At 36.1% G+C, this 23501-nt stretch overlaps 1 protein-coding gene across 2 annotated transcripts in view; it reads right to left on the bottom strand.

Moving 5' to 3' along the window:
- The window catches only part of LOC128220479 (TPR and ankyrin repeat-containing protein 1-like), a 77573-nt gene extending 60468 nt beyond the window's left edge, over positions 1-17105 (bottom strand). The window contains exons 1-5 of one of the 2 annotated variants that reach the window (XM_052928888.1): positions 16852-17105; positions 6464-6602; positions 5988-6159; positions 5523-5610; positions 2627-2801 (exon numbers count right to left, since the gene is read on the bottom strand). In XM_052928888.1, coding sequence (XP_052784848.1) covers positions 2627-2801; positions 5523-5610; positions 5988-6159; positions 6464-6563 — 535 coding nt within the window. In that variant the 5' untranslated portion in view covers positions 6564-6602; positions 16852-17105. Of the gene's footprint in view, positions 1-2626; positions 2802-5522; positions 5611-5987; positions 6160-6463; positions 6603-16851 lie in introns of those variants that run through there. The other variant, XM_052928889.1, reaches the window with a different exon arrangement.
- Between the last annotated feature and the right edge of the window lie 6396 nt (positions 17106-23501).

Raw genomic sequence — 23501 nt, 5'->3', positions numbered from 1 at the left:
TCAACCAAGACTATAACAATGCATCAACCAAGACTATTACAATGCCTCAACCAAGACTTTAACAATACCTCAACCAAGACTATTACAATATCTCAACCAAGACTATTACAATACCTCAACCAAGACTATTACAATGCATCAACCAAGACTATTACAATACCTCAACCAAGACTATAACAATGCATCAACCAAGACTATTACAATGCCTCAACCAAGACTATAACAATACTTCAACCAAGACTATTACAATACCTCAACCAAGACTATAACAATACCTCAACCAAGACTATTACAATACCTCAACCAAGACTTTTACAATGCATCAACCAAGACTATTACAATGCTTCAACCAAGGCTATAACAATGCCTCAACCAAGACTATTACAATACCTCAATCAAGACTATTACAATACCTAAACCAAGACAATTACAATACCTCAACCAAGACTATTACAATGCATCAACCAAGACTATTACAATACCTCAACCAAGACTATAACAATGCATCAACCAAGACTATTACAATGCCTCAACCAAGACTATAACAATACTTCAACCAAGACTATTACAATACCTCAACCAAGACTATAACAATACCTCAACCAAGACTATTACAATACCTCAACCAAGACTATTACAATGCATCAACCAAGACTATTACAATGCTTCAACCAAGGCTATTACAATGCCTCAACCAAGACTATTACAATACCTCAATCAAGACTATTACAATACCTAAACCAAGACAATTACAATACCTCAACTAAGACTATTACAATACCTCAACCAAGACTATTACAATGCATCAACCAAGGCTATTACAATGCCTCAACCAAGACTATAACAATACCTCAACCAAGACTATAACAATACCTCAACCAAGACTATTACAATACCTCAACCAAGACTATTACAATGCATCAACTAAGACTATAACAATACCTCAACCAAGACTATAACAATACCTCAACCAAGACTATTACAATACCTCAACCAAGACTATTATAATGCATCAACCAAGACTATTACAATACCTCAACCAAGAATATTACAATGCATCAACCAAGACTATAACAACACCTTAATCAATACTATTACAATGCACTAACCAAGAATATTACAATACCTCAACCAAGACTATTACAATACCTCAACCAAGAATATTACAATGCATCAACCAAGACTATTACAATTCATCAACCAAGACTATTACAATACCTCACCCAAGACTATAACAATATCTCAACCAAGACTATTACAATGCATCAACCAAGACTATTACAATGCATCAACCAAGACTATAACAATACCTCAACCAAGACTATAACAATACCTCAACCAAGACTATTACAATGCATCAACCAAGACTATTACAATACCTCAACCAAGACTATTACAATGCATCAACCAAGGCTATTACAATGCCTCAACCAAGACTATAACAATACCTCAACCAAGACTAATACAATACCTCAACCAAGACTATTACAATGCATCAACCAAGGCTATTACAATGCATCAACTAAGACTATAACAATACCTCAACCAAGACTATAACAATACTTCAACCAAGACTATTACAATACCTCAACCAAGACTATTATAATGCATCAACCAAGACTATTACAATACCTCAACCAAGAATATTACAATGCATCAACCAAGACTATAACAACACCTTAATCAATACTATTACAATGCACTAACCAAGAATATTACAATACCTCAACCAAGACTATTACAATACCTCAACCAAGACTATTACAATGCATCAACCAAGACTATTACAATGCATCAACCAAGACTATAACAATACCTCAACCAAGACTATTACAATATCTCAACCAAGACTATTACAATACCTCAACCAAGACTATTACAATGCATCAACCAAGACTATTACAATACCTCAACCAAGACTATTACAATGCATCAACCAAGACTATAACAATACCTCAACCAAGACTATAACAATACCTCAACCAAGACTATTACAATACCTCAACCAAGACTATTACAATACCTCAACCAAGACTATTACAATACCTCAACCAAGACTATTACAATGCATCAACCAAGACTATTACAATGCATCAACCAAGACTATTACAATACCTCAACCAAGACTATTACAATATCTCAACCAAGACTATTACAATGCATCAACCAAGACTATTACAATGCATCAACCAAGACTATAACAATACCTCAACCAAGACTATTACAATACCTCAACCAAGACTATAACAATATCTCAACCAAGACTATTACAATGCATCAACCAAGACTATTACAATGCATCAACCAAGACTATTACAATACCTCAACCAAGACTATTACAATACCTCAACCAAGAATATAACAATGCATCAACCAAGACTATTACAATTCATCAACCAAGACTATTGCAATACCTCAACCAAGACTATTACAATGCATCAACCAAGACTATAACAAAATCTCAACCAAGACTTTTATAATACCTCAACCAAACCTCTTACAATATCTCAACCAAGAGAATTATAATACCGCAACTTAAATACCTCAACTCTTTCTTTGACAACACAATAAAACCAAACAAACTAAAATTGTATGAGAAAAGCACACAGTCAAGCTGTTCTCCAACCTGTACGAGGGGCCTCCGGTATAAGAGCACAGATCTCTGTGATGAATTTGACAACATCATTCTGCTTCACCGTGTTTACGTCAAGGGCGCGTCTCAGACCTTCTGTCAGGTACGGCATGGCAAGTTGTACGCCATGATATCCTCCCTTTACTGCTTCGCTATATCGCCAGTAACCCTGAAGTAATGTAAAATACATCAAATTAACATTGTGTCATCACTATTACGAGCCAGTTTTCACCACACCAAAGCTTTTTTTAACATTGTTGTTCTTTGTCTGTTATTATAAATGTTAAATCTACCACACTAGGCTGATTGGTCAGTTGAGAAAATGGACCTGTAAATGTAGCTGTGAGCAAAATGCTTCTTGTATCATCATCAAGGACGGAATTATTTTAAAATGTTTAAAAGATTCACTTTATCAGCCAGAATATATTCTCAATACATGCTAACGCCTTAAAGAAACTGGCCTTCTATGAAAGTACCTTTACTTTACAAAACATTTTAATAAGCTAATAATTTACAAGAAAAAAGACACATTTTCACAGATTCAGACCAGAGAGTATGCTACTACGTACTCAAACATGGCAAATCATAGTATTTTCTTTAAGAGCATAGTTCACTTTTTAAGCGCTTTTCTTGAATGTTTAACAACAATAGTGCTAGAACAATTTGAATTTTTATGCACACGAATTTAAAACGACAAGCAATATGTTTCAGTACTTAAATTCAAGAACGTTAGAATGGTACCTTGATGGATGATGGACAGACAGTTATTGCATGTGTGACACCATATAAAACATAGACGGCATCTTATATTATACCTTGATGCTTGATGGACAGAAAACTACTGCTTGGGCGGCATCTTATTTTAAACTTTGATGATTGGTGGACGGACAGCTATTGCCTGGGCGGCATCTTATATTATACCTTGAAGGCTTGATGAATGATGGACAGACAGCTATTGCCTGGGCGGCATCTTATTTTATACCTTGATTCATGATGGACAGACAGGTATTGCCTGGGAGACATATTATATTAATCCTTGATGCATGATTGACAGACAGCTATTGTCTGGGAGATTTCTTATATTATACCTTTATGATTATTGGACAGACAGCTATTGCCTGGGTGGCATCTTATATTGTACCTTGATCAATGATGGACAGACAGCTATTGCCTGGGTGGCATCTTATATTATACCTTTATGACTGATGGTCAGACAGCTATTGCTTGGGTGGCATCTTATATTATACCTTGATGCATAATGGACAGACAGCTATTGTCTGGGTGGCATCTTATATTATACCTTGATTAATGATGGACAGACAGGTATTGCCTGGGTGGCATCTTATATTATACCTTTATGACTGATGGTCAAACAGCTATTGCCTGGGTGGCAACTTATATTGTACCTTGATCAATGATGAACAGACAGCTATTGTCTGGGTGGCATCTTATATTATATCTTTATGACTGATGGACAGACAGCTATTGCCTGGGAGACATCTTATATTATACCTTGATGCATGATGGACAGACAGCTATTGACTGGGAGACATCTTACATTAAACCTTGATGTATGATGGACAGACAGCTATTGTCTGGGAGACATCCTATATTAAACCTTGATGCATGATGGACTGACAGCTATTGCCTGGGTGGCATCTTATATCATACCTTGATTAATGATGGACAGACAGCTATTGTCTGGGTGACATCTTATATTACGCCTTGATTAATGATGAACAGACAGCTAGTGCCTGGGTGGCATCTTATATTATATCTTTATGACTGATGGTCAGACAGCTATTGCTTGGGTGGCATCTTATATTATACCTTGATGCATAATGGACAGACAGCTATTGTCTGGGTGGCATCTTAATTTAAACCTTGATGCATAATGGACAGACAGGTATTGCCTGGGAGACATCTTATATTATACCTTGATGCATGATGGACAGACAGCTATTGACTGGGAGACATCTTACATTAAACCTTGATGCATGATGGACAGACAGCTATTGTCTGGGAGACATCCTATATTAAACCTTGATGCATAATGGACAGACAGGTATTGCCTGGGAGACATCTTATATTATACCTTGATGCATGATGGACAGACAGCTATTGACTGGGAGACATCTTACATTAAACCTTGATGCATGATGGACAGACAGGTATTGCCTGGGAGTCATCTTATATTATACCTTGATGCATGATGGACAGACAGCTATTGACTGGGAGACATCCTATATTAAACCTTGATGCATAATGGACAGACAGGTATTGCCTGGGAGACATCTTATATTATACCTTGATGCATGATGGACAGACAGGTATTGCCTGGGAGACATCTTATATTATACCTTGATGCATGATGGACAGACAGCTATTGACTGGGAGACATCTTATATTATACCTTGATGCATGATGGACAGACAGCTATTGTCTGGGAGACATCCTATATTAAACCTTGATGCATAATGGACAGACAGGTATTGCCTGGGAGACATCTTATATTAAACCTTGATGCATGATGGACAGACAGCTATTGACTGGGAGACATCTTACATTAAACCTTGATGCATGATGGACAGACAGCTATTGTCTGGGAGACATCCTATATTAAACCTTGATGCATGATGGACAGACAGCTATTGACTGGGAGACATCTTACATTAAACCTTGATGCATGATGGACAGACAGCTATTGTCTGGGAGACATCCTATATTAAACCTTGATTCATATTGGACAGACAGCTATTGACTGGGAGACATATTATATTAAACCTTGATGCATGATGGACAGACATCTATTGTCTGGAAGATATCTTATATTATACCTTTATGACTGATGGACAGACAGCTATTGACTGGGAGACATCTTGTATTATACCTTTATGTCTGATGGACAAAGATCTACTGCCTGGGCTGCATCTCGTCGCGATTCCTTGAACTTTTTCATCCCCAGGTAAGCTGAAGACCTTTAGAACATTAACAGGTCAAAATATCTTATAACCTATTGCAAAAACACATGTACATTTTTACATAATACAAAAAAAACACATCCCGGGAATATTCTTATCTGCAAAAGCTACAAGAAGGTGTACAGGTTTTTTACTCTTTATTACAGGGTCGTTCATGGTGTTTCCCTATCTGAAAGTTTCTTTCAAAACATGCAGTTTTCCTCACATTTTCACGTAAACTCTAGAAAATGTATTCCCATTTCAGACTTTCAAGCGCTCTTTTCCCCTCCCCACACTCCAAGTACTACCGGGCTTGGTCCTTTTCCCAATAGACAGAGAAAAATACCTGTTGCACCCGTAATGATTCCATTAACCATGGCAACAGTATGTTTTACCTCTTACAGAGTAGCTTATGCCTCTTGATGGCCACTGTAGGGTCATTATGACAGAGCTCGTAACCCTGCAGGGCCTTGGTGTAGCAATTCGTTGCCTCTTTAAAATACCCAACTTTTAGATTTATCTTAGCACTGGCCTTATACGCCTGAATGAATCCATTAATCTGGCATGCTGCAATAGTTTAATTATCATCGTCATCAAGAATATCATTATTATTTTTCCTTCATAAAGAAAATCACTGACGTCATAAATAATGTCAGTCTTATAAATTCCGAATTTCTATATTTGTGCTTATGTTAACTACCATAAAACGTATTAGCACGCTTTTCGGTAAATCATATAGGAAGTCATAAATGTCCTACTAGTTATCCAATTAATAGTTTAAGTGTTTACAATCAAGCTTGTGCGAGATTCGATAACTGCAATGATCTACACATTTCCATATTTATAAAAACTATTTTCAACAATAGTTTACCATCTGGTGGATAACATAGACCCAGGTTGAAGCAGAGCTCTGCCGTGTTATTGTAGCTTTTCACTTTTCCTCTCCTGCTTCTCCAACCAAGATATGACATGGTGACTTCAGCTGTCAGTTACTCTCTGACAATGCAATTCTGCCAAAAATAACAAATTTGTCTGTATAAATAAAAATAAAATACTTTTCATGTTAAACAGAAGTGCACCATACTAAAATTGACAGTCATCTTATCATATTCTACTTTTTCTTAGTCTAATACAATATAGTACAAGGAGTATATATACAAAAACAATAACACACACAAAAATAATACGTTACAAGAAATTGGTTATTATTGGTGCACAGACAGTCGTTGTCTACAAAAGAACAATCGTAAACGTTTGGGCAAAATGTCCAGATAACTTTCATATTCAAGAATAGAATAGAATAGAATAGAATAGTTTATTTGGATTTAAACATACAGTTCATCATCCATCAACATGATCATATATATAAACAATAGTCAATACTAGTATACCATTTAGTATTACATTTAGAATACATTACAAACACATCAAATATATACTATTACTAAGGAGAACATGCATCAAAACATATTATCAAAGGAAATATTATACATGTATCGATGATAACAAATATTCAATTTATAAACATTTAGCATCGTTTTAAGTCTTACTTTTATAAAACATACATGATACCAAAACATCAACGAAACAACAACAACACATCATTGAGTTAGCAAATTAGTACGTATTTTACGCGCACAATTTATGAAAGTCACTAATTTCAGAATTAGTGTCTCATTTCTTGTGTTGATTAACTCTAAAATAAATATCATGTTAGGTCTTTCAATATAGTATGTAGGTAAATATCGCTTGCATATAACTTTATATTTATTACAAATGCACAAGAAGTGATACTCATCTGCTATGTCTACAGTATCACATAGTTCACAGTATCTTAGATTTCTGTCAATGCGATTTCTTTCATATCGCCCAGTTTCAACTCTTAGACTGTGACATGATATTCTCATTTGTGTAAATATTTTTAACAAATAGTGGGGAATATTACTATTAAGATAAATTTCGTATTCAAAGCTAACGTTAATTTCCGTATACACATTTAATACTGAATTTATCATCATATCATCTCTCCAGTTTTGCATATAACAATCAAATAATCTTTGTTTAAAGCTTAGTAAAACATTATCTTTATCAACTAAATAAGGCTATTCCCACACCTCACCAAAACCATATATATATACAACAAGTTTTTCACATTTGTCAACCAGTTATTTTTGTTATTCAGTAAATCATTCAAGATCCATACATATGATGTTTTCATTATGCAATTCTCTGAACACAGCAACTTAAACCAGTACTTTATTATTCTATAATATTTATGTATGAATAGCGGGCGTCTTCCCAATTCACCATAGATAGCAGCATTACTTGCAGACAATTTAACACCTAAAATTCGTTTACAGAAACGCAAATGTATACGCTCAATTTCTATGGATTTTGTGAAGCCCCAAACTTCAAGACTAGTTTTAAAAGTTCTATACATATCTAACACTGTGCTTCTTCTAAAGTACCATACCAATCTTGTTTAAACGCATCGTTTATTCTACATTTGAAGACTGCCATAAATGTATTAACATTAATATTGTGAATATCATCATAAACACAGCTAAAACCAAAATCATTTAATATATTTCTAATGATATACACTCAATTACAACAACCTTTACCACAATCACAATCATACTTAGCTTGCGAATTAACATTTTTAATAATAATATTATGATCAGTTGTAGCAACCTTAAATCAATATGACAACATACGTACATATCTTTGAATATATAACGGGTATCTACCTAATTCGCCGTAAACAGTCGCATTGCAAGCATTTACAAAACTTAAGATGAATTCTTTTTTAGATTCCTTAGATTCGGTGTATCCCCAAACCTCCGCTGAATAATTTAAAATTGAACCAGCAAATGCGTCAAATAACTGACACAATAGTTTTGGTTTTAAGTCATACTCTTGACATTTGCAAAATAAAAATTCATGGCCTTAAGGGCTTTGCCAATTAAGTGATCCTGGTTAAGGTTAAAATCAAAATTAAAAACATTTACCAAGTGCCAGAGTTTTTTTCATGGTATTACATCTCTCTCACTGTTAGATATCAGGCTGATTCGCTTGTAGTTCATTTCTTTTCCAGCCGTAGACAATGCTTTATTGTTGACATTTGACATGTAAAAGGTGATTTATGGTTGGGTAATTTAGTCCATGGTTGTTGCATTAATTATATTATAAAGACAGACATTTCAAATGACATGATATAGGACTTGTTTGACCATTTGGTTTTCCTTTGGGGCTGATTTTGTACGAGATAATCAGTACAGCATACGCCAGTACATAATTATCTCCCTTACACCGTAGACTACTATATGAAGTAAACACTTGTTGCTTCCATTGTTTTGTATTTTGCCATGCCTGTTTACTAAAGTTGTTACAGTTACAGTGTGTGTATACCACGTGATAAATTACGTCATAAAAGCTATATCGGAAGGCAACATTTTGCTTAAAACAATGTTAAAATAAAAACATAAAACAAAGACAACTTTTCTTTTACTATACAAATTTAAATGAAACAAAGGGCAGTCTTTGCCGCTTAAAGAGCCCCGCCTTCGTTTTATTACCGGAGTTTGATAAGATAATTAGTTTCATCAAGCACTTAAACAAACCTTTTTCCAAAATAATATTTTGACAGTGTTCTGTCAGGCGACCGTGTTTTGAAAAGGTTTGTCGAAGTGTTTTAAGAAACTAAACTCTCAATCAAACTCTGGTTAAAGATCGAAGGCAGGGCTTTGTAAGCGGCGTAGACAGCGCTATGTTTCATTTAAAATGGTGAAGAAATAGTCAAGTTATCTTAGTTTAAAGTTATCATATGAAGCAAAGTATTGTCGTCCGATGTAGCCTTTATAACGCAATTTGTCACGTGGTGTGGTAGGGGTGGTAGTGGTGGTAGTGGTGGTGGTGGTGGTGGTGGTAGCGGTGGTGGTTGTGGTGGTGGTAGTAGTGGTGGTGGTGGTGGTGGTAGCGGTGGTGGTGGTGGTGGTAGCGGTAGTGGTTGTGCTGGTGGTAGTAGTGGTGGTTGTGGTGGTGGTGGTAGTGGTAGTAGTGGTGGTAGTGGTGGTGGTAGTGGTGGTGGTGGTAGTGGAGGTGGTGTTGGTAGTGGGGATGGTGGTGGTGGTAGTGGTGGAGGTGGTAGTCGTGGTAGTGGTGGTACAAGTAGTGGTAGTAGTAGCGATGGTAGTGGTAGTAATGGCTGTGGTAATAGTAGTGCTTGTAGTAGTGCTCGTAGCAGTGGAAGTAGTATTGGTAGTAGTAGTGGTAGTAGTAGTGGTAGTAGTGGTGATAGTGGTGGTGGTGGTGGTGGTGGTGGTGGTGGTGGTGGTGGTGGTACAAGTAGAGGTAGTAGTAGCGGTTGTGGTAATAGAAGTGGTAGTGGTAGAAGTAGTAGTGGTGGTGGTAGTGGTAGTAGTGGTAGTAGTAGCAGCAGCAGTAGTAGTAGTAGTAGTAGTAGTAGTAGTAGTAGTAGTAGTAGTAGTAGTAGTAGTAGTAGTAGTAGTAGTAGTAGTAGTAGCAGCAGCAGCAGCAGCAGCAGCAGCAGCAGCAGCAGTAGTAGTAGTAGTAGTAGTAGTAGTGGTAGTGGTGGTGGTGATGGTGGTGGTGGTGGTGGTGGTGGTAGTAATAGTGGTAGTACGAGTGGTAGTACGAGTGGTAGTGGTAGTGGTATTGGTAGTGGTAGTGGTAGTGGTAGTAGTAGTAGTAGTAGTAGTAGTAGTAGTAGTAGTAGTAGTAGTAGTAGTAGTAGTAGTAGTAGTGATTATTTTGATAATCGCACTTCACATGTATTTAAAAACACGCCTGTTGAAGCTATTTATAATTTAAACACTTGTACGTTTACAAAGACCTTTGTACTACATATATATATATATATATATATATATATATATATATATATATATATATATATATATATATATATATATATATATATATATATATATATATATATATATATATATATATATATATATATATATATATATATATATATATATACGGTTCAATACTTAAACCACTGTATAACATGTAACTAATACTACGTGACTGTCTATGTCTGTTTACTGTGGCAATTGTTTATTGAGGCGAATAATCCCTTCCACATTAGTATACAGCAATGAATGTTTATACGTCTATACTTTTGTTAGATAAGGGCATTATTATTATATTGTACGCTTACTTGTTCGTTGCTATACGCTTAATTGAAATTTTTCAAACGATAGCATACACTAATGTGGCGCATGGCGCATTCACAAGCATTAATTGTTGTATCATTATTATTGAAATAATTATATTTGTACAACAATACACGTTTCAGCGTGTTCTACGTATTTGTCCATTGACAAGATGGTTTTTTGATAGATGTCTAAATGCAATATTTCTATACATACTAATTCTACTTCACTTTTTGAAGTATTGTTTGTTTCTGTTGTGTATTAGAAATAATTGTTTGTATGGTGCCTTTTTGCACTTCTTATCCTTTCGCATTTGTTTACGATAAGAATGTACTTCGGGCTTACATCATATTACTTCCTTTTTTCAGTTTAGAAATCTGTCAAAGAACGATTTCTTTTTTCTCTCTCTTAAATCATCTATATTTAGGAATATCCTTATATAATGCAACACAGACAAAGAATCATTCATATTATATCTCTTAACGTTCAAGGTTTAAGGGATAGTAGTAAACGCGCCCGTTTAATTCAATGGTTATAGAACCAAAAAGCAGATATAGCCTTTCTACAAGAAACACATTTTACTGATAATATCGACAAAATAATTAAAAATGAATTCATTGGGTGGACTCTTATAAATAGTTATGGTGAATCGAATAGTAAGGGTTGTTCAATATTGATAAAAAATGAACTTCAAATAAATATTTTGAACTACGTAAGCGATATACAAGGCAGATATACTTTACTCAATTTAGACATATTTGATAATACATACACATTAGTGAACTTATATGCCCCAAATGGTAAAAAAGAAAGAAATGACTTTTATACCAAATTATCAAATATCATATATGAAAATAGTTCAGGATTAAGATTATTGGGGGTGATTATAATGACACATTAACAATTAGCGATCGAATAAGCAAGTCACAAAAGACCGAGATCAATACAGTTAAAAACCTATCGAATCTAATAAAAACGCATAAATTGTGTGATATTTGGAGATTACTTAATCCAGAGAAACAACAATTTACATGGAGGCGTAAAAATGATATTGAGAAAAGTAGAATAGATTTCTGGCTAATTGAGCATAACTTTGTACCCAAAATATATTCCACAGATATAAGACCTGCCATCATAAAAACAACGGATCATATGGCTATCTCAATGAAAATCAAAATACCTAATAAACGAGGTCCTGGGTATTGGAAATTTAATAATTCTCTCCTTGAAAATAATGAGTACAAAACTATTATCGGCATTTCTTTAGATACAATCATTCAACAAGATATTAAACCTCAGATAAAATGGGAAATTTGTAAAATAGAAATTAGAAATCGAACAGTTGAATTTTCGAAACAACAATCGCGAACTCGCCATAACCGTCTGAATGAATTAGAAAAGGAACTTAAAATATTATATGAATCGAATGACAATCACCCAGATGTTGAAATTTCCGCAGGTATTATTTTAATTGAAGGAGAAATAAAAGAAATATATAAAAAATAAAGCCATAGGCGCACAGATATGGTCAAAGGTAGATTTTATTGAAAAAGGAGAAAGTAATTCAAAATATTTCTTAAATCTTGAAAAATCACGTCAAAGTAAGAAAGTAATTAATTCACTCAAGATTGATGGGGCCAGAATACTTATAACTCAAGATATACTAAATGCAGAAGTCGAATTTTATAAGAATTTATACACATCAAACTTTAAAAACGACGAACATTATAACCAGTATTTAAATGATATCGAATTAGATTTAACATTGGATTCAAAATTAGCCGATAATTGTGAGGGAGAAATTTCTTATGAAGAAGCTACAAGAGCACTTAATGATATGAAACTTAACAAAAGTCCTGGACTCGATGGTCTTACGGTAGAGTTTTATCAAACGTTTTGGCATTTAATTGGAGACCTAGTTATTTCAGCCTTAAATGAGAGTTATGAAAAAGGTGAATTATCTTTTACTCAAAAACAAAGTGTATTTTCGCTATTATATAAAAAAGGAGACCCAGAAAATCTTGAAAACTGGCGACCTATTTCTCTCTTAAATATTGATTATAAGTTAGCAGCAAAGGTATTAGCAAAACGACTTCAATCCGTTTTACCAAGCATCATAAGTCAAGACCAACAAGGATACATAAAAAATAGCAATATATGTTTTAACATTAGGCAAATAGATGATATAATTGATTATACGGATTTAACTGATTTAGACGGTGCTATTCTATTTTTACATTTTAAAAAGCTTTTGATACAGTCGAGTGGCCTTTCCTGTTCGAAATTTTGAATAAATATGGATTTAAACCCTCCTTTCTTAATTGGGTGAAAACTCTGTATTGTAACATAACATCAAAAATTTCAAACAACGGATGGATCACAAACTCATTTAGACTACAACGTGGTGTACGGCAAGGTTGTCCTCTTTCTGCGTTGCTTTTTATTATAGTAGCTGAGGTCTTATCAACACAGTTAAGAAAATGTGAAAATTATGAAGGTATAAAAGTTCAAGGGAAACATCTTAAAGTTACTCAACTCGCTGATGACACAACTGTCTTTTTAAAAAATCACAATGAAATACCAATTGTTCTTGATATAATCGATCAGTTTGGAAATTATTCTGGACTGAAACTAAATAGGGAAAAAACCCAAGGCCTTTGGATTGGCAAATCAAAAAATAATATAAGTAATATTATGAATAACATAAAGTTTACGTCAAGATACGTTAAATCACTTGGAGTATATTTTGGAAATGATAAACATGAATGTATAAATTTAAGCTGGAATGAAAAAATAGATAAATGTAAACAATTGATAAATAATTGGAGTAAAAGAAATCTAACTGTCTTTGGCAAAATAACTGTTATAAAATCTTTACTTTTTCCAAAACTTGTATATCTTGCTCAAAATATATTAACGTCTGATTCAATTATAAAGACTATAAACTCCATGGTTTTTGAATTTCTTTGGAGTGGAAAAAAAGATAAAATCAAGCGTAAAACAGTTATGGGAAACAGACTTGAAGGTGGTTTAGAGATGCCAGATTTTGAATATTATTCTAAAACAATGACATTAAAATGGGTGATTAATCTGACTAATACAGTTGATGCAAATTGGAAAATTATACCATCAGTAATATTAGACCAATTTGGAAAGAATTTTCTTATTTTTTATATGAATTTAGACTCCATTAAGTCTTTACCTATTAAAACAAACAAAATCACACTGTTCTATAAGCATTTGTTATTAATATGGATTCAGTTTAAGCAACTTCTAGTTAATCAAACGAAAACACCCAAAAGTTACTTCAATATTAGAAAAGAAATAATATGGGGTAATAAACTCATAAAAATAAAAAATAAAAGTCTTCTATTTAAGAACTGGATTGATTCCAACATACTATACATAAACGATATTCTTTCGAATTCGGGCAACTTAGACGCTAATTGTATTCTTGATAAGCTAAAAAATAAACAAAATTGGATTGCAGAAGTAAATATTTTAAAACAAGCAATTTCTAACACTTGGAATGAAACTCTTACATCGGATATATCTACAAAAACAAACGTCAATCCAAAATTACTAATAAGTATCCAAAATAAACCTTTTAAAGATATGACGAATAAGCAAATATATCAAATATATATAAAGCAATTTTATGAAAAGCCTTACATTCATGGTTATTGGGATCGGCGGTTGCAAGAGCATATTTGCTGGAACTCTTGGTACTATATTGTTCATAAGTCCATTGTGGATAATAAAGTAAAACAATTTAAAATAAAGTTATTGCATAATCTTGTAGCAACGAATTTAAATTTATTTACTTGGAAATTGAAGGATTGCCCTTTATGTATTTATTATAATGAAGTAGAAGACTACGAACACTTCTTTATTAAATGTCCATTTTTGACAACTTTCTGGAATGCTATACATGATATCTTTAAAAGATGCGGAATACAGAAAGAAATTAAGAATTTAAGATATATAGTAATAGGTTACAAAATCAACCAAAAAGAGTATAATATTGTAAACATTGTTTTAAGTCAGATTGCCTATTGCATCTATAAGACCTACTTTATTTGTGAAAGGAGATCCAAACCGATAAATATTATGTACCATTTATATAATGATTTGAAAGTTCTTTAAACTCACTTGAACAATAAAAGCATTTCTAAACGTTTTTTAAACGATTTTGTTAATAAAATTACAATTTAATGTTAAGGCATTTTCAAAATGTTTAATATTTACCTCAATTGTTAAATGATATTTTTCCACTTCGATATATATATACTTATATATATTTATGTTATGTTCGTTTTATAAAATAAATAAAATAAACGGGTTGTCATGAACTGGCAATTCCAAAAAGAAAAAAAATGGTCATCACATTGTCATGAACAACTGGAATTCAAAAAAAAGTAGTAGTAGTAGTAGTAGTGGTAGTGGTAGTGGTAGTGGTAGTGGCAGTGGCAGTGGCAGTGGTCGTGGTCGTGGTGGTGGGTCGTGGTGGTGGTAGTGGTAGTGGTAGTGGTAGTAGTAGTAGTAGTAGTAGTAGTAGTAGTAGTAGTAGTAGTAGTTGTAGTTGTAGTGTTAGTGGTGGTGGTGGTGGTGGTAGTTGTGGTGGTAGTGGTGGTAGTTGTAGTAGTTTTAGTGGTGGTGGTGGTGGTGGTGGTGGTAGTTGTGGTGGTAGTGGTGGTAGTTGTAGTGGTGGTAGTGGTGGTGATGGTGGTGGTGGTAGTGGTGGTGGTGGTGGTGGTGGTAGTGGTGGTTGTGGTGGTGGTAGTTGTAGTAGTTGTAGTGGTAGTGGTGGTGGTGGTGGTGGTAGTTGTGGTGGTAGTGTTGGTGGTGGTTGTGGTAGTGGTTGTTGTGGTAGTGGTGGTGGTAGTTGTGGTAGTTGTGGTTGTGGTAGTGGTGGTTGTGGTAGTGGTGGTGGTAGTTGTAGTAGTTGTAGTGGTAGTGGTAGTGGTAGTGGTTGAAATAGTAAAATTAGTAATATTTTATTTCATGTCGATCGGTGGTTTATCAAAAATAGCTGTGAAGTATAACACGATACTCTCTCTCATTGTCACAGTACGAAGAAGAATACATAAAAATGACGTCACAAAGTCAAATTCTGGCGTAGTTTTTCAAGTAGTATTGTCAATTAAATATAATTTTAATGAATTTAAGCTACATATAAACAAAAATATTTGATTCAGCTTGCAATATATTTCACCTCGTAATGCTAAATCGAAGTGCAGCAATAAAATAAACAATGACGTCATAACGCCGACAGGTTCGTGCAAAATGTACGTCAGTGTTTCTCTCTCGAAAAAAAGCACACAAGAACAATGTGAATATATGAGTATGTGTATATGCTTTAACATGTTATCACTAGCGAACCCGGCGACACCCCCTCCCCCTTCCCCACACATCCACCTTAAGCGTTAAAGTTTACTTAATATGTATATATCGAGAAACAATCCCCCCCGCAAACATTTTAAATCAAATAAATTTTAGAAACCAGTGTCGCTTCGCTTCTTATTCACGAAAAAAATACTATGGGTAATAGTAGGCTTTTGACAGCAGATAGTTCCAGACAGGATGCCATATATAAAGATCATCTACCGATACACCTACTGTTCCATGTTTAGACACATTCGGAACATCTCGGTCATTTACTACCGAAAACAACCACGGCTGTATATGGACGGTTTACAATGTCAGAAATCTATACAGTTTAACTGCGCTGCAAGTGGATCGCGTAGTATATTCAATTAAAAAGTTAAACTTTATGGTTAACTCTTGGGATTCGTAATTATTTATGCACTTATATTCATCTCTGACAATCAGTTTAGACTATGTAATACAAGTTTAACGTTTAAACAGTCTTATAAATCAATACTATTATTTAAAAATTATACGAACTACTTCAACTGATGAACCGGCATACATCCGAGGTTGTTTTTGATAGTTCCGAATGTGTTTAGACATGCTGAAGGTGACACCTATATCAGAAATAATATCCACTGAAATGATATGAAATAATATTAATGATGAAATATGCATAAATAGTGTAACAAAACTTCGGACTTACCAGTAGAAAATCCATTTGGAAAGAATAAGTCCTGTTTCAATTATAGTTGAAAAACACTGGTCTTTCAGTAAGGACACAATAAGTCAATTTAAATCTGTTTTTTTGTCCCCACATCAAATGACACAATGTGAAATACTGACATGTATTTTAGAATAAAAAAAATCCTCTTGGATTGCTTGTTTAAACTATGTTCGTTAATAATATTTTGATTTTTGTAATCTTATTCCTCTTAAAGGCGAAAAACATAAAATGCAAACCCAATACAGTAATGATTTGCCTCACAGTATCGTTTTACATCGGAGGTTTATTCTCTATTTATAGCGAATAAACTCTTTGACAATTGACATTTCATTTAAAAGTTGACAAAGCGCTGTGTATGATCGTCTGCAGGGATTCAGGGTGGTTGGCGTAATGCACCAGTCCGTTGTAACCACGCCCCCCCCCCCCAGGTCCGGGGGTATACCGGGGATAGCCGGGGAAATGGGCCGTGTTTTTACCATCCAGGTGGCCCCGCAGTGCCGGGTGAATGCGGTGGTTTTGTCTTCCCGCCAAATATAGCGGGGAATGGGCCTTACCTAGAGTCCCTTGGGTGCGGGGGCATTTGGCGGGGGTTTCACGAGCAGTTCGTCCCCGCAGGGCGTGGACTTTGCCCGGGCTTGGCTGGACCGAAAGTCAAAGTCCCCGCTATTCCCCAGACCTGGGGGGCCGTGGTTACAATTGACTGGTGCATAACTTTGGGGGGAGTGTATATGTTTATGTGTGTCTGAACCGACTTGCGCCTTTCACTCCGAACCTTAACTTAAGTTGTTTAAAATGTTGGCAGTGGGGTCAAGGGGTACACCATTTCTAGTTCCTATTAGTGCATAGTGCATGTTGTATTTTTGTATTTTACTTTTTTTCTCCTAAATTTAAATAAATAGTAAACTTGGACAATTTTAGTTGTCCCCAGATCCGCTATTGGTCTAATGCTAGTTTTGTATAAATAATAAACTTATCAGAATGCTTGCCTCCTTACATTAAACGCTTAATACTTATCCACTACCAACCTATTTTCTTCATTAACTTTGTAAACGAAATTCTACGCTTCGATTATAACTATTATCATTCATAGCTTACTTCTGAACACATTTTGTTATATAATGCTTATCGAGCTAATGTTTATTGTAACGTTATATTTCCTCATTCAGATAAAGATTCATGTCTCTTGTATCTTGAGGCCAAAAACTGAATTGTGTGGTTAGGGTCCAAAACAGTTAGGGTATAAAGGTTGTTGTGTTTTATTTTCTTATTATGCATTATGTTGGAACGTTGATGTCATCATAGGGTTATGGCGTTAAAGTAAGAGGAGGCGGAGGAGCAGGAGGAGGAGTGGAGGAGGTGGAGGAGAGGAGGAAGTGGAGGAGAGGAGTAGAAGGAGGAGGAGAGGAGTAGAAGGAGGAGAAGAAGAGAAGTGGGAGGGGGGGAAGAGGAGAAGAAGACGAGGAGGAGGATGAGAGGAGGCGAAGAGAAGAAGGAGAGGATGAGGTGGAGGAAGAGCAGGAGGAGAGGAGTAGAAGGAAAATTAGAGGAGTAGAAGGAGGAGGAGAAGGGGAGAGGGAGAAGGGGAGGAGAAGACGAGGAGGAGGAGAAGGGGAGAGGGAGAAGGGGAGGAGAAGACGAGGAGGAGGAGGAGGAAGAAGAGGAAGGAGGGAAAGGATGAAGAGGTGGATGAGAAGGTGGAGGAGGAGATGACTAAAAGAGGAGGGGGAGGAGGAGGAGAATAGGAGGGGGTGGAGGGGGAGAAGGAGGAGGAGGAGCGTTCGCAAATAGACAGGTCATTTAATACGATGATCAAAATTCAAAGCGAGATCGTCCGTAAACAAACCGATGACGGGGATTTGTTGTTGTTGGCTGTTGTTGGGTTGTTTTTATCAAAGTTTCAATTTAAGAAAGTCTGTTCTACCAAGGTAAATATCTTAATTGGAAAAGAATGTCTTGTTTTATTGTTTCTCTCACCGTGTTGAAAATGGCCATACTGTCATGTTTATTAATCTCAATTTGGGTTTACCGTCAAACGCAAAATAGACGCGCATTTGTGAGAAAACATGTAGACAAGTGCAGGCCGTCATGCTTATTTTAAGGTAACCCATAGAACTTTTGTTTTGGGATATTTTTAGCGTTAAGGTAAAGTTGGAAGAAAAAGGCATCCGATGTGGTGTTCGAGCCCATGACTGCTGAAACATTAAAATGGTGCTTTACTGACGTGGGAGTATACATGTGACTTGTTTTACCCATGCATTAACCTTGTAGGTCCATCCAGGAACTCCTGCTTTTTACTTCTGACACTAGTGTAGTATAAACCTGGAAGAAAAAGTGTGCCTGATTTGGTGACTCGAATGCAAGACTGCCGATGCAATAGCTTGGCACCTTACTTACTGAGTGTCATGACCACGCTACCTGGCTTTTAACCCCACAGGCTGCAATGACTTGTATCGTAAAATTGAAAAAGTAAGTAACCCCGCATGTTCTGCTCAGGATTTTTACAGAATTAATGCCCTTTGATTGGATGGATTTCTTTCTACCAACTGAACAATTTATGAGTAGATGAACTGAAAAATGTTAACAATCCACTGGATCACTGTCCTCGGTTGCATCCATCCCCAGGCTCATAAGAAGGGTAATCGAGGTCGACGATGACAGCATGGACGGCACCTTTGAATAATAGAGCCAAACATACTCGTATGTAGACTGTATGCTTGAACTTACTTTCGGACATTCCGTACACTCCTTGTACAGTGTGTGTATACCACGTGATACATTGCGTCATAAATGCTACGTCGGAAGGCAATATTTTGCTTCGAATGAAGACTTTAAACAAAGATAACTTCACTATTTCTTCACCATTTTAAATGAAGCATAGCGCAGTCTACGCCGCTTACGGAGCCCCGCCTTCGGTCATCTACCAGATATTGATTGAGCGTTTAGTTTCTTAAAACAATTCGACAAAACTTTTCACAATACGGCCGTCTGACGGAGCACTGTCAAAACATTATTTTGGTAACAGGTTTTTCGAAGTGTTTGATGAAACTAATCACCTTATCAAACTTCGGAAATAAAATGAAGGCGGCGCTCTTAAGGCGGCATAGACTGCCCTTTGTTTTATTTAAAATGATGAAGTAAAAGAAAAGTTATCTTTGATTGAAGTCTTCAATTTAGGCAAAATATTGCCTTCCTACTTAGCATATATGACGTTATTTATGATGTGGTATACATACACTGTTGTATTGCCTGAGGCCAGAACACAGTGTTTTTTTGATAGGTGAGCAATTATTATAAGGGTCTTAATGGTACTTTTCGGAAGAACTATATTCATAATTGTTGTATACCCTGACAATATTTCTGAACTAAAATGCATAATGGCTATGTATTTCTAGTTCTGGTTAATATGGCAGGGTTTATAAAATATGACTTAAGGTATTTCCAAGAGTACTTTAAAGGCCCTAAGTCGCTCACTTAACATCAAACCACAGTGGCTTAGACTGGTATGTTGGAGAGTGGAGGATATATTTGAAGATAATGCTGATCATGGATTTGATACTCAAATATGGCACCTTATCTGAAGCGTCCCCTCACCTGCGTTTGAGACTAAAACTCAAAAACATAAATTTTTAAATTGGAAAAAAAGTTTATTAATTTCACTGTTATTGACACAATGCTTTATTTATTTATGTATATTGATTTTTTGCAAAAAAATAAATATTTGCAGTTTTCCTGAGTATAAAGTCTCGATCTGCAGCCTGTGCTAACCAGGCCTACACAGGTTTCTGTTAATCATGACTTGGTTCTCAAAAATGGCATCTTATCTGCAGCCTGTTTGTGAAACAGTGGATGTTGGGGAGATGCGAGTTTCTTCTTTATTAAGATGGTCATAAGGCCTCCAAGTTCACGTGTCACAACACTTGCACCATCGGTTCATAATTGTAAAGGTTAATCATATACACATCTTTTTGCTAGCCTTCAAAATGCGATTTTTTTTTTTAATTATCAAAATCACCTTTCGCCGGTTCGTTATATCTTTGAAATGCATTAATTTAGGAGTATTCACACTTATCTATAAGCTAATATTTAAAGATAAAACTTTAAACGTATACTATTCTTAATTTGTTTTTAGAATTAAAGATTAACATTTACGTGAGCAGTATAAATGTTTTTGATATATTCTTACAATAATCTTATTTAAAGGACAAACAAAATTGATATAAGTTTCCCGAAATTGTCAAAACATAACATTCCTTAGTGAATAATAGTGCTATTAAAAATACATATTTCTATCATATGTTAGTAATAATAGCTTGATCATCATATTTTTTTTATTATATATGATATGTAATATAAACTATTTGAATTTTATTCAAAATATCTAAAAAAAATTGTAATAAGTAACTGCATAGCTGACGTATATGTATGGGATTAGCAAGGTTTAGGACAGGATGGTGCAAAAAAGGTTCAGGGTGGTGCAGAAAAGGTTCGGGTCAGGGTGGTGCAGAAAAGGTTCAGGGTGGTGCAGACTCAGGGTGGTGCAGAAAAGGTTCAGGGTGGTGCAGACTCAGGGTGGTGCAGAAAAGGTTCAGGGTGGTGCAGACTCAGGGATGTGCAGAAAAGGTTCAGGGTGGTGCAGAAAAGGTTCAGGGTGGTGCAGAAAAGCTTCAGGGTTGTGCAGAAAAGATTCAGGGTGGTGCAGAAAAGGTTCAGGGTGGTGCAGACTCAGGGTAGTGCAGAAAAGGTTCAGGGTGGTGCAGACTCAGGGTAGTGCAGAAAAGGTTCAGGGTGGTGCAGAAAAGGTTCAGGGTAGTGCAGAAAAGGTTCAGGCTGGTGCAGACTCAGGGTGGTGCAGAAAAGATTCAGGGTTGGTGCAAAAAGGTTCAGGGTGGTGCAGAAAAGCTTCAGGGTTGTGCAGAAAAGATTCAGGGCGGTGCAGAAAAAGTTCGGGGTGGTGCAGAGTCAGGGTGGGGCAGAAAAGAGTCAGGCTGGTGCAGAAAATGTTCAGGGTAGTGCAGACTCAGGGTTATGCGAAAAGGTTCAGAGTGGTTCAGAAAAGGTTCAGGGTGGTGCAGACTCAATGTTGTGCAGAAAAGGTTCAGGGTGGTACAGAAAAGCTTTAGGGTGGTGCAGAAAAGGTTAAGGGTGGTGCAGATAAGGTTCAGGATGGTGCAGAAAAGGTTAAGGTTGGTGCAGAAAAGGTTCAGGGTGGTGCAGAAAAGGTTCAGGGTGGTGCAGACTCAGACTCAAGGTAGTGCAGAAAAGGTTCAGGGTGGTACAGAAAAGCTTTAGGGTGGTGCATAAAAGGTTAAGGGTGGTGCAGAAAAGGTTCAGGATGGTGCAGAAAAGGTTAAGGTTGCTGCAGAAAAGGTTCAGCGTGGTGCAGAAAAAGACAGTGTGGTGCAGAAAAGATTCAGGGCAGTGCAGAAAATGTTCAGGATGATGCAGAAAACGTTCAGGGTAGTGCAGACTTAGGGTGGTGCAGAAAAGGTTCAGAATGGTGCGGAAAATGTTCAGGGTAGTGTAGACTCAGGGTGGTGCAGAAAAGGTTAAGGGTGGTGCAGAAAAGGTTCAGGGTGGTGCAGAAAAGGTTCAGGGTAGTGCAGACTCAGGGGGGTGCAGAAAAGGTTCAGGGTGGTGCAGAAAATGTTCAGGGTAGTGCAGAAAAAGTTCAGGGTGGTGCAGAAAAAAGACAGGGTGGTGCAGGAATGGTTCAGGATGGTGCAGAAAAGGTTCAGGGTAGTGCAGACTCAGGGTAGTGCAGAAAAGGTTCAGGGTGGTGCAGAAAAGGTTCAGGGTGGTGCAGAAAAGGTTCAGGGTGGTGCAGAAAAGGACAGGGTGGTGCAGAAAAGGTTCAGAATGGTGCAGAAAAGGTTCAGGGTAATGCAGACTCAGGGTAGTGCAGAATAGGTTCAGGGTGGTGCAGAAAAGGTTCAGGGTGGTGCAGAAAAAGTTCCGGGTAGTGCAGACTCAGGGTAGTGCAGAAAAGGTTAAGTGTGGTGCAGAAAAGGTTCAGGGTGGTGCAGAAAACGTTCAGGGTGGTGCAGAAAACGTTCAGGATGGTGCAGAAAAGGTTCAGGTTGGTGCAGAAAAGGTTCAGGGTGGTAAGCGAGAAAGGGGACATTGTGCAGCATTCAAACGTTATGAATTTCATAGAAAATGTTAGGAATGATATTAAATTGAAGTAATTTAAGGTTTTAACTGCTAAATAAGTCAAGTTTGTATGAATTTGAAGTCCTATTTTAAGTTGTATCAATACAAAAGAAATACTTGATAAGCGTAAGCCTATAATTTTATAAAGGCAGGATGATTTACATGCTGGTCTCCATGTGGACAGAAGGGGTCATAACACTTTAGCTTAAACCCTATTACATGTTGTCCGGCTATAGCGTCGCGGCTTTGATGTGCGTTCTCTTACTTAAATATACACACTCACCGATCATTTAATATTTGTGCGTTTTCAGATATTTAATATCCGGTTACAATCTTGTTATCAATCATTAATAATATTCCTTAAACGCATTATTTAGTAAGTAGTTAAAGGTGTAAAATTTCAAAATTTATCTTTGTTATGGTTGTGTATGTATTGATTTTAAATTAGAGTGTCACTTTTTTAAAGCATTTTGTTCAAT

The sequence above is a fragment of the Mya arenaria genome, chromosome 15 (genome assembly GCF_026914265.1).
Source record: "Mya arenaria isolate MELC-2E11 chromosome 15, ASM2691426v1".
NCBI lineage: Eukaryota > Metazoa > Mollusca > Bivalvia > Myida > Myidae > Mya > Mya arenaria.
This window is presented reverse-complemented; position numbering and strand designations above follow the sequence as displayed.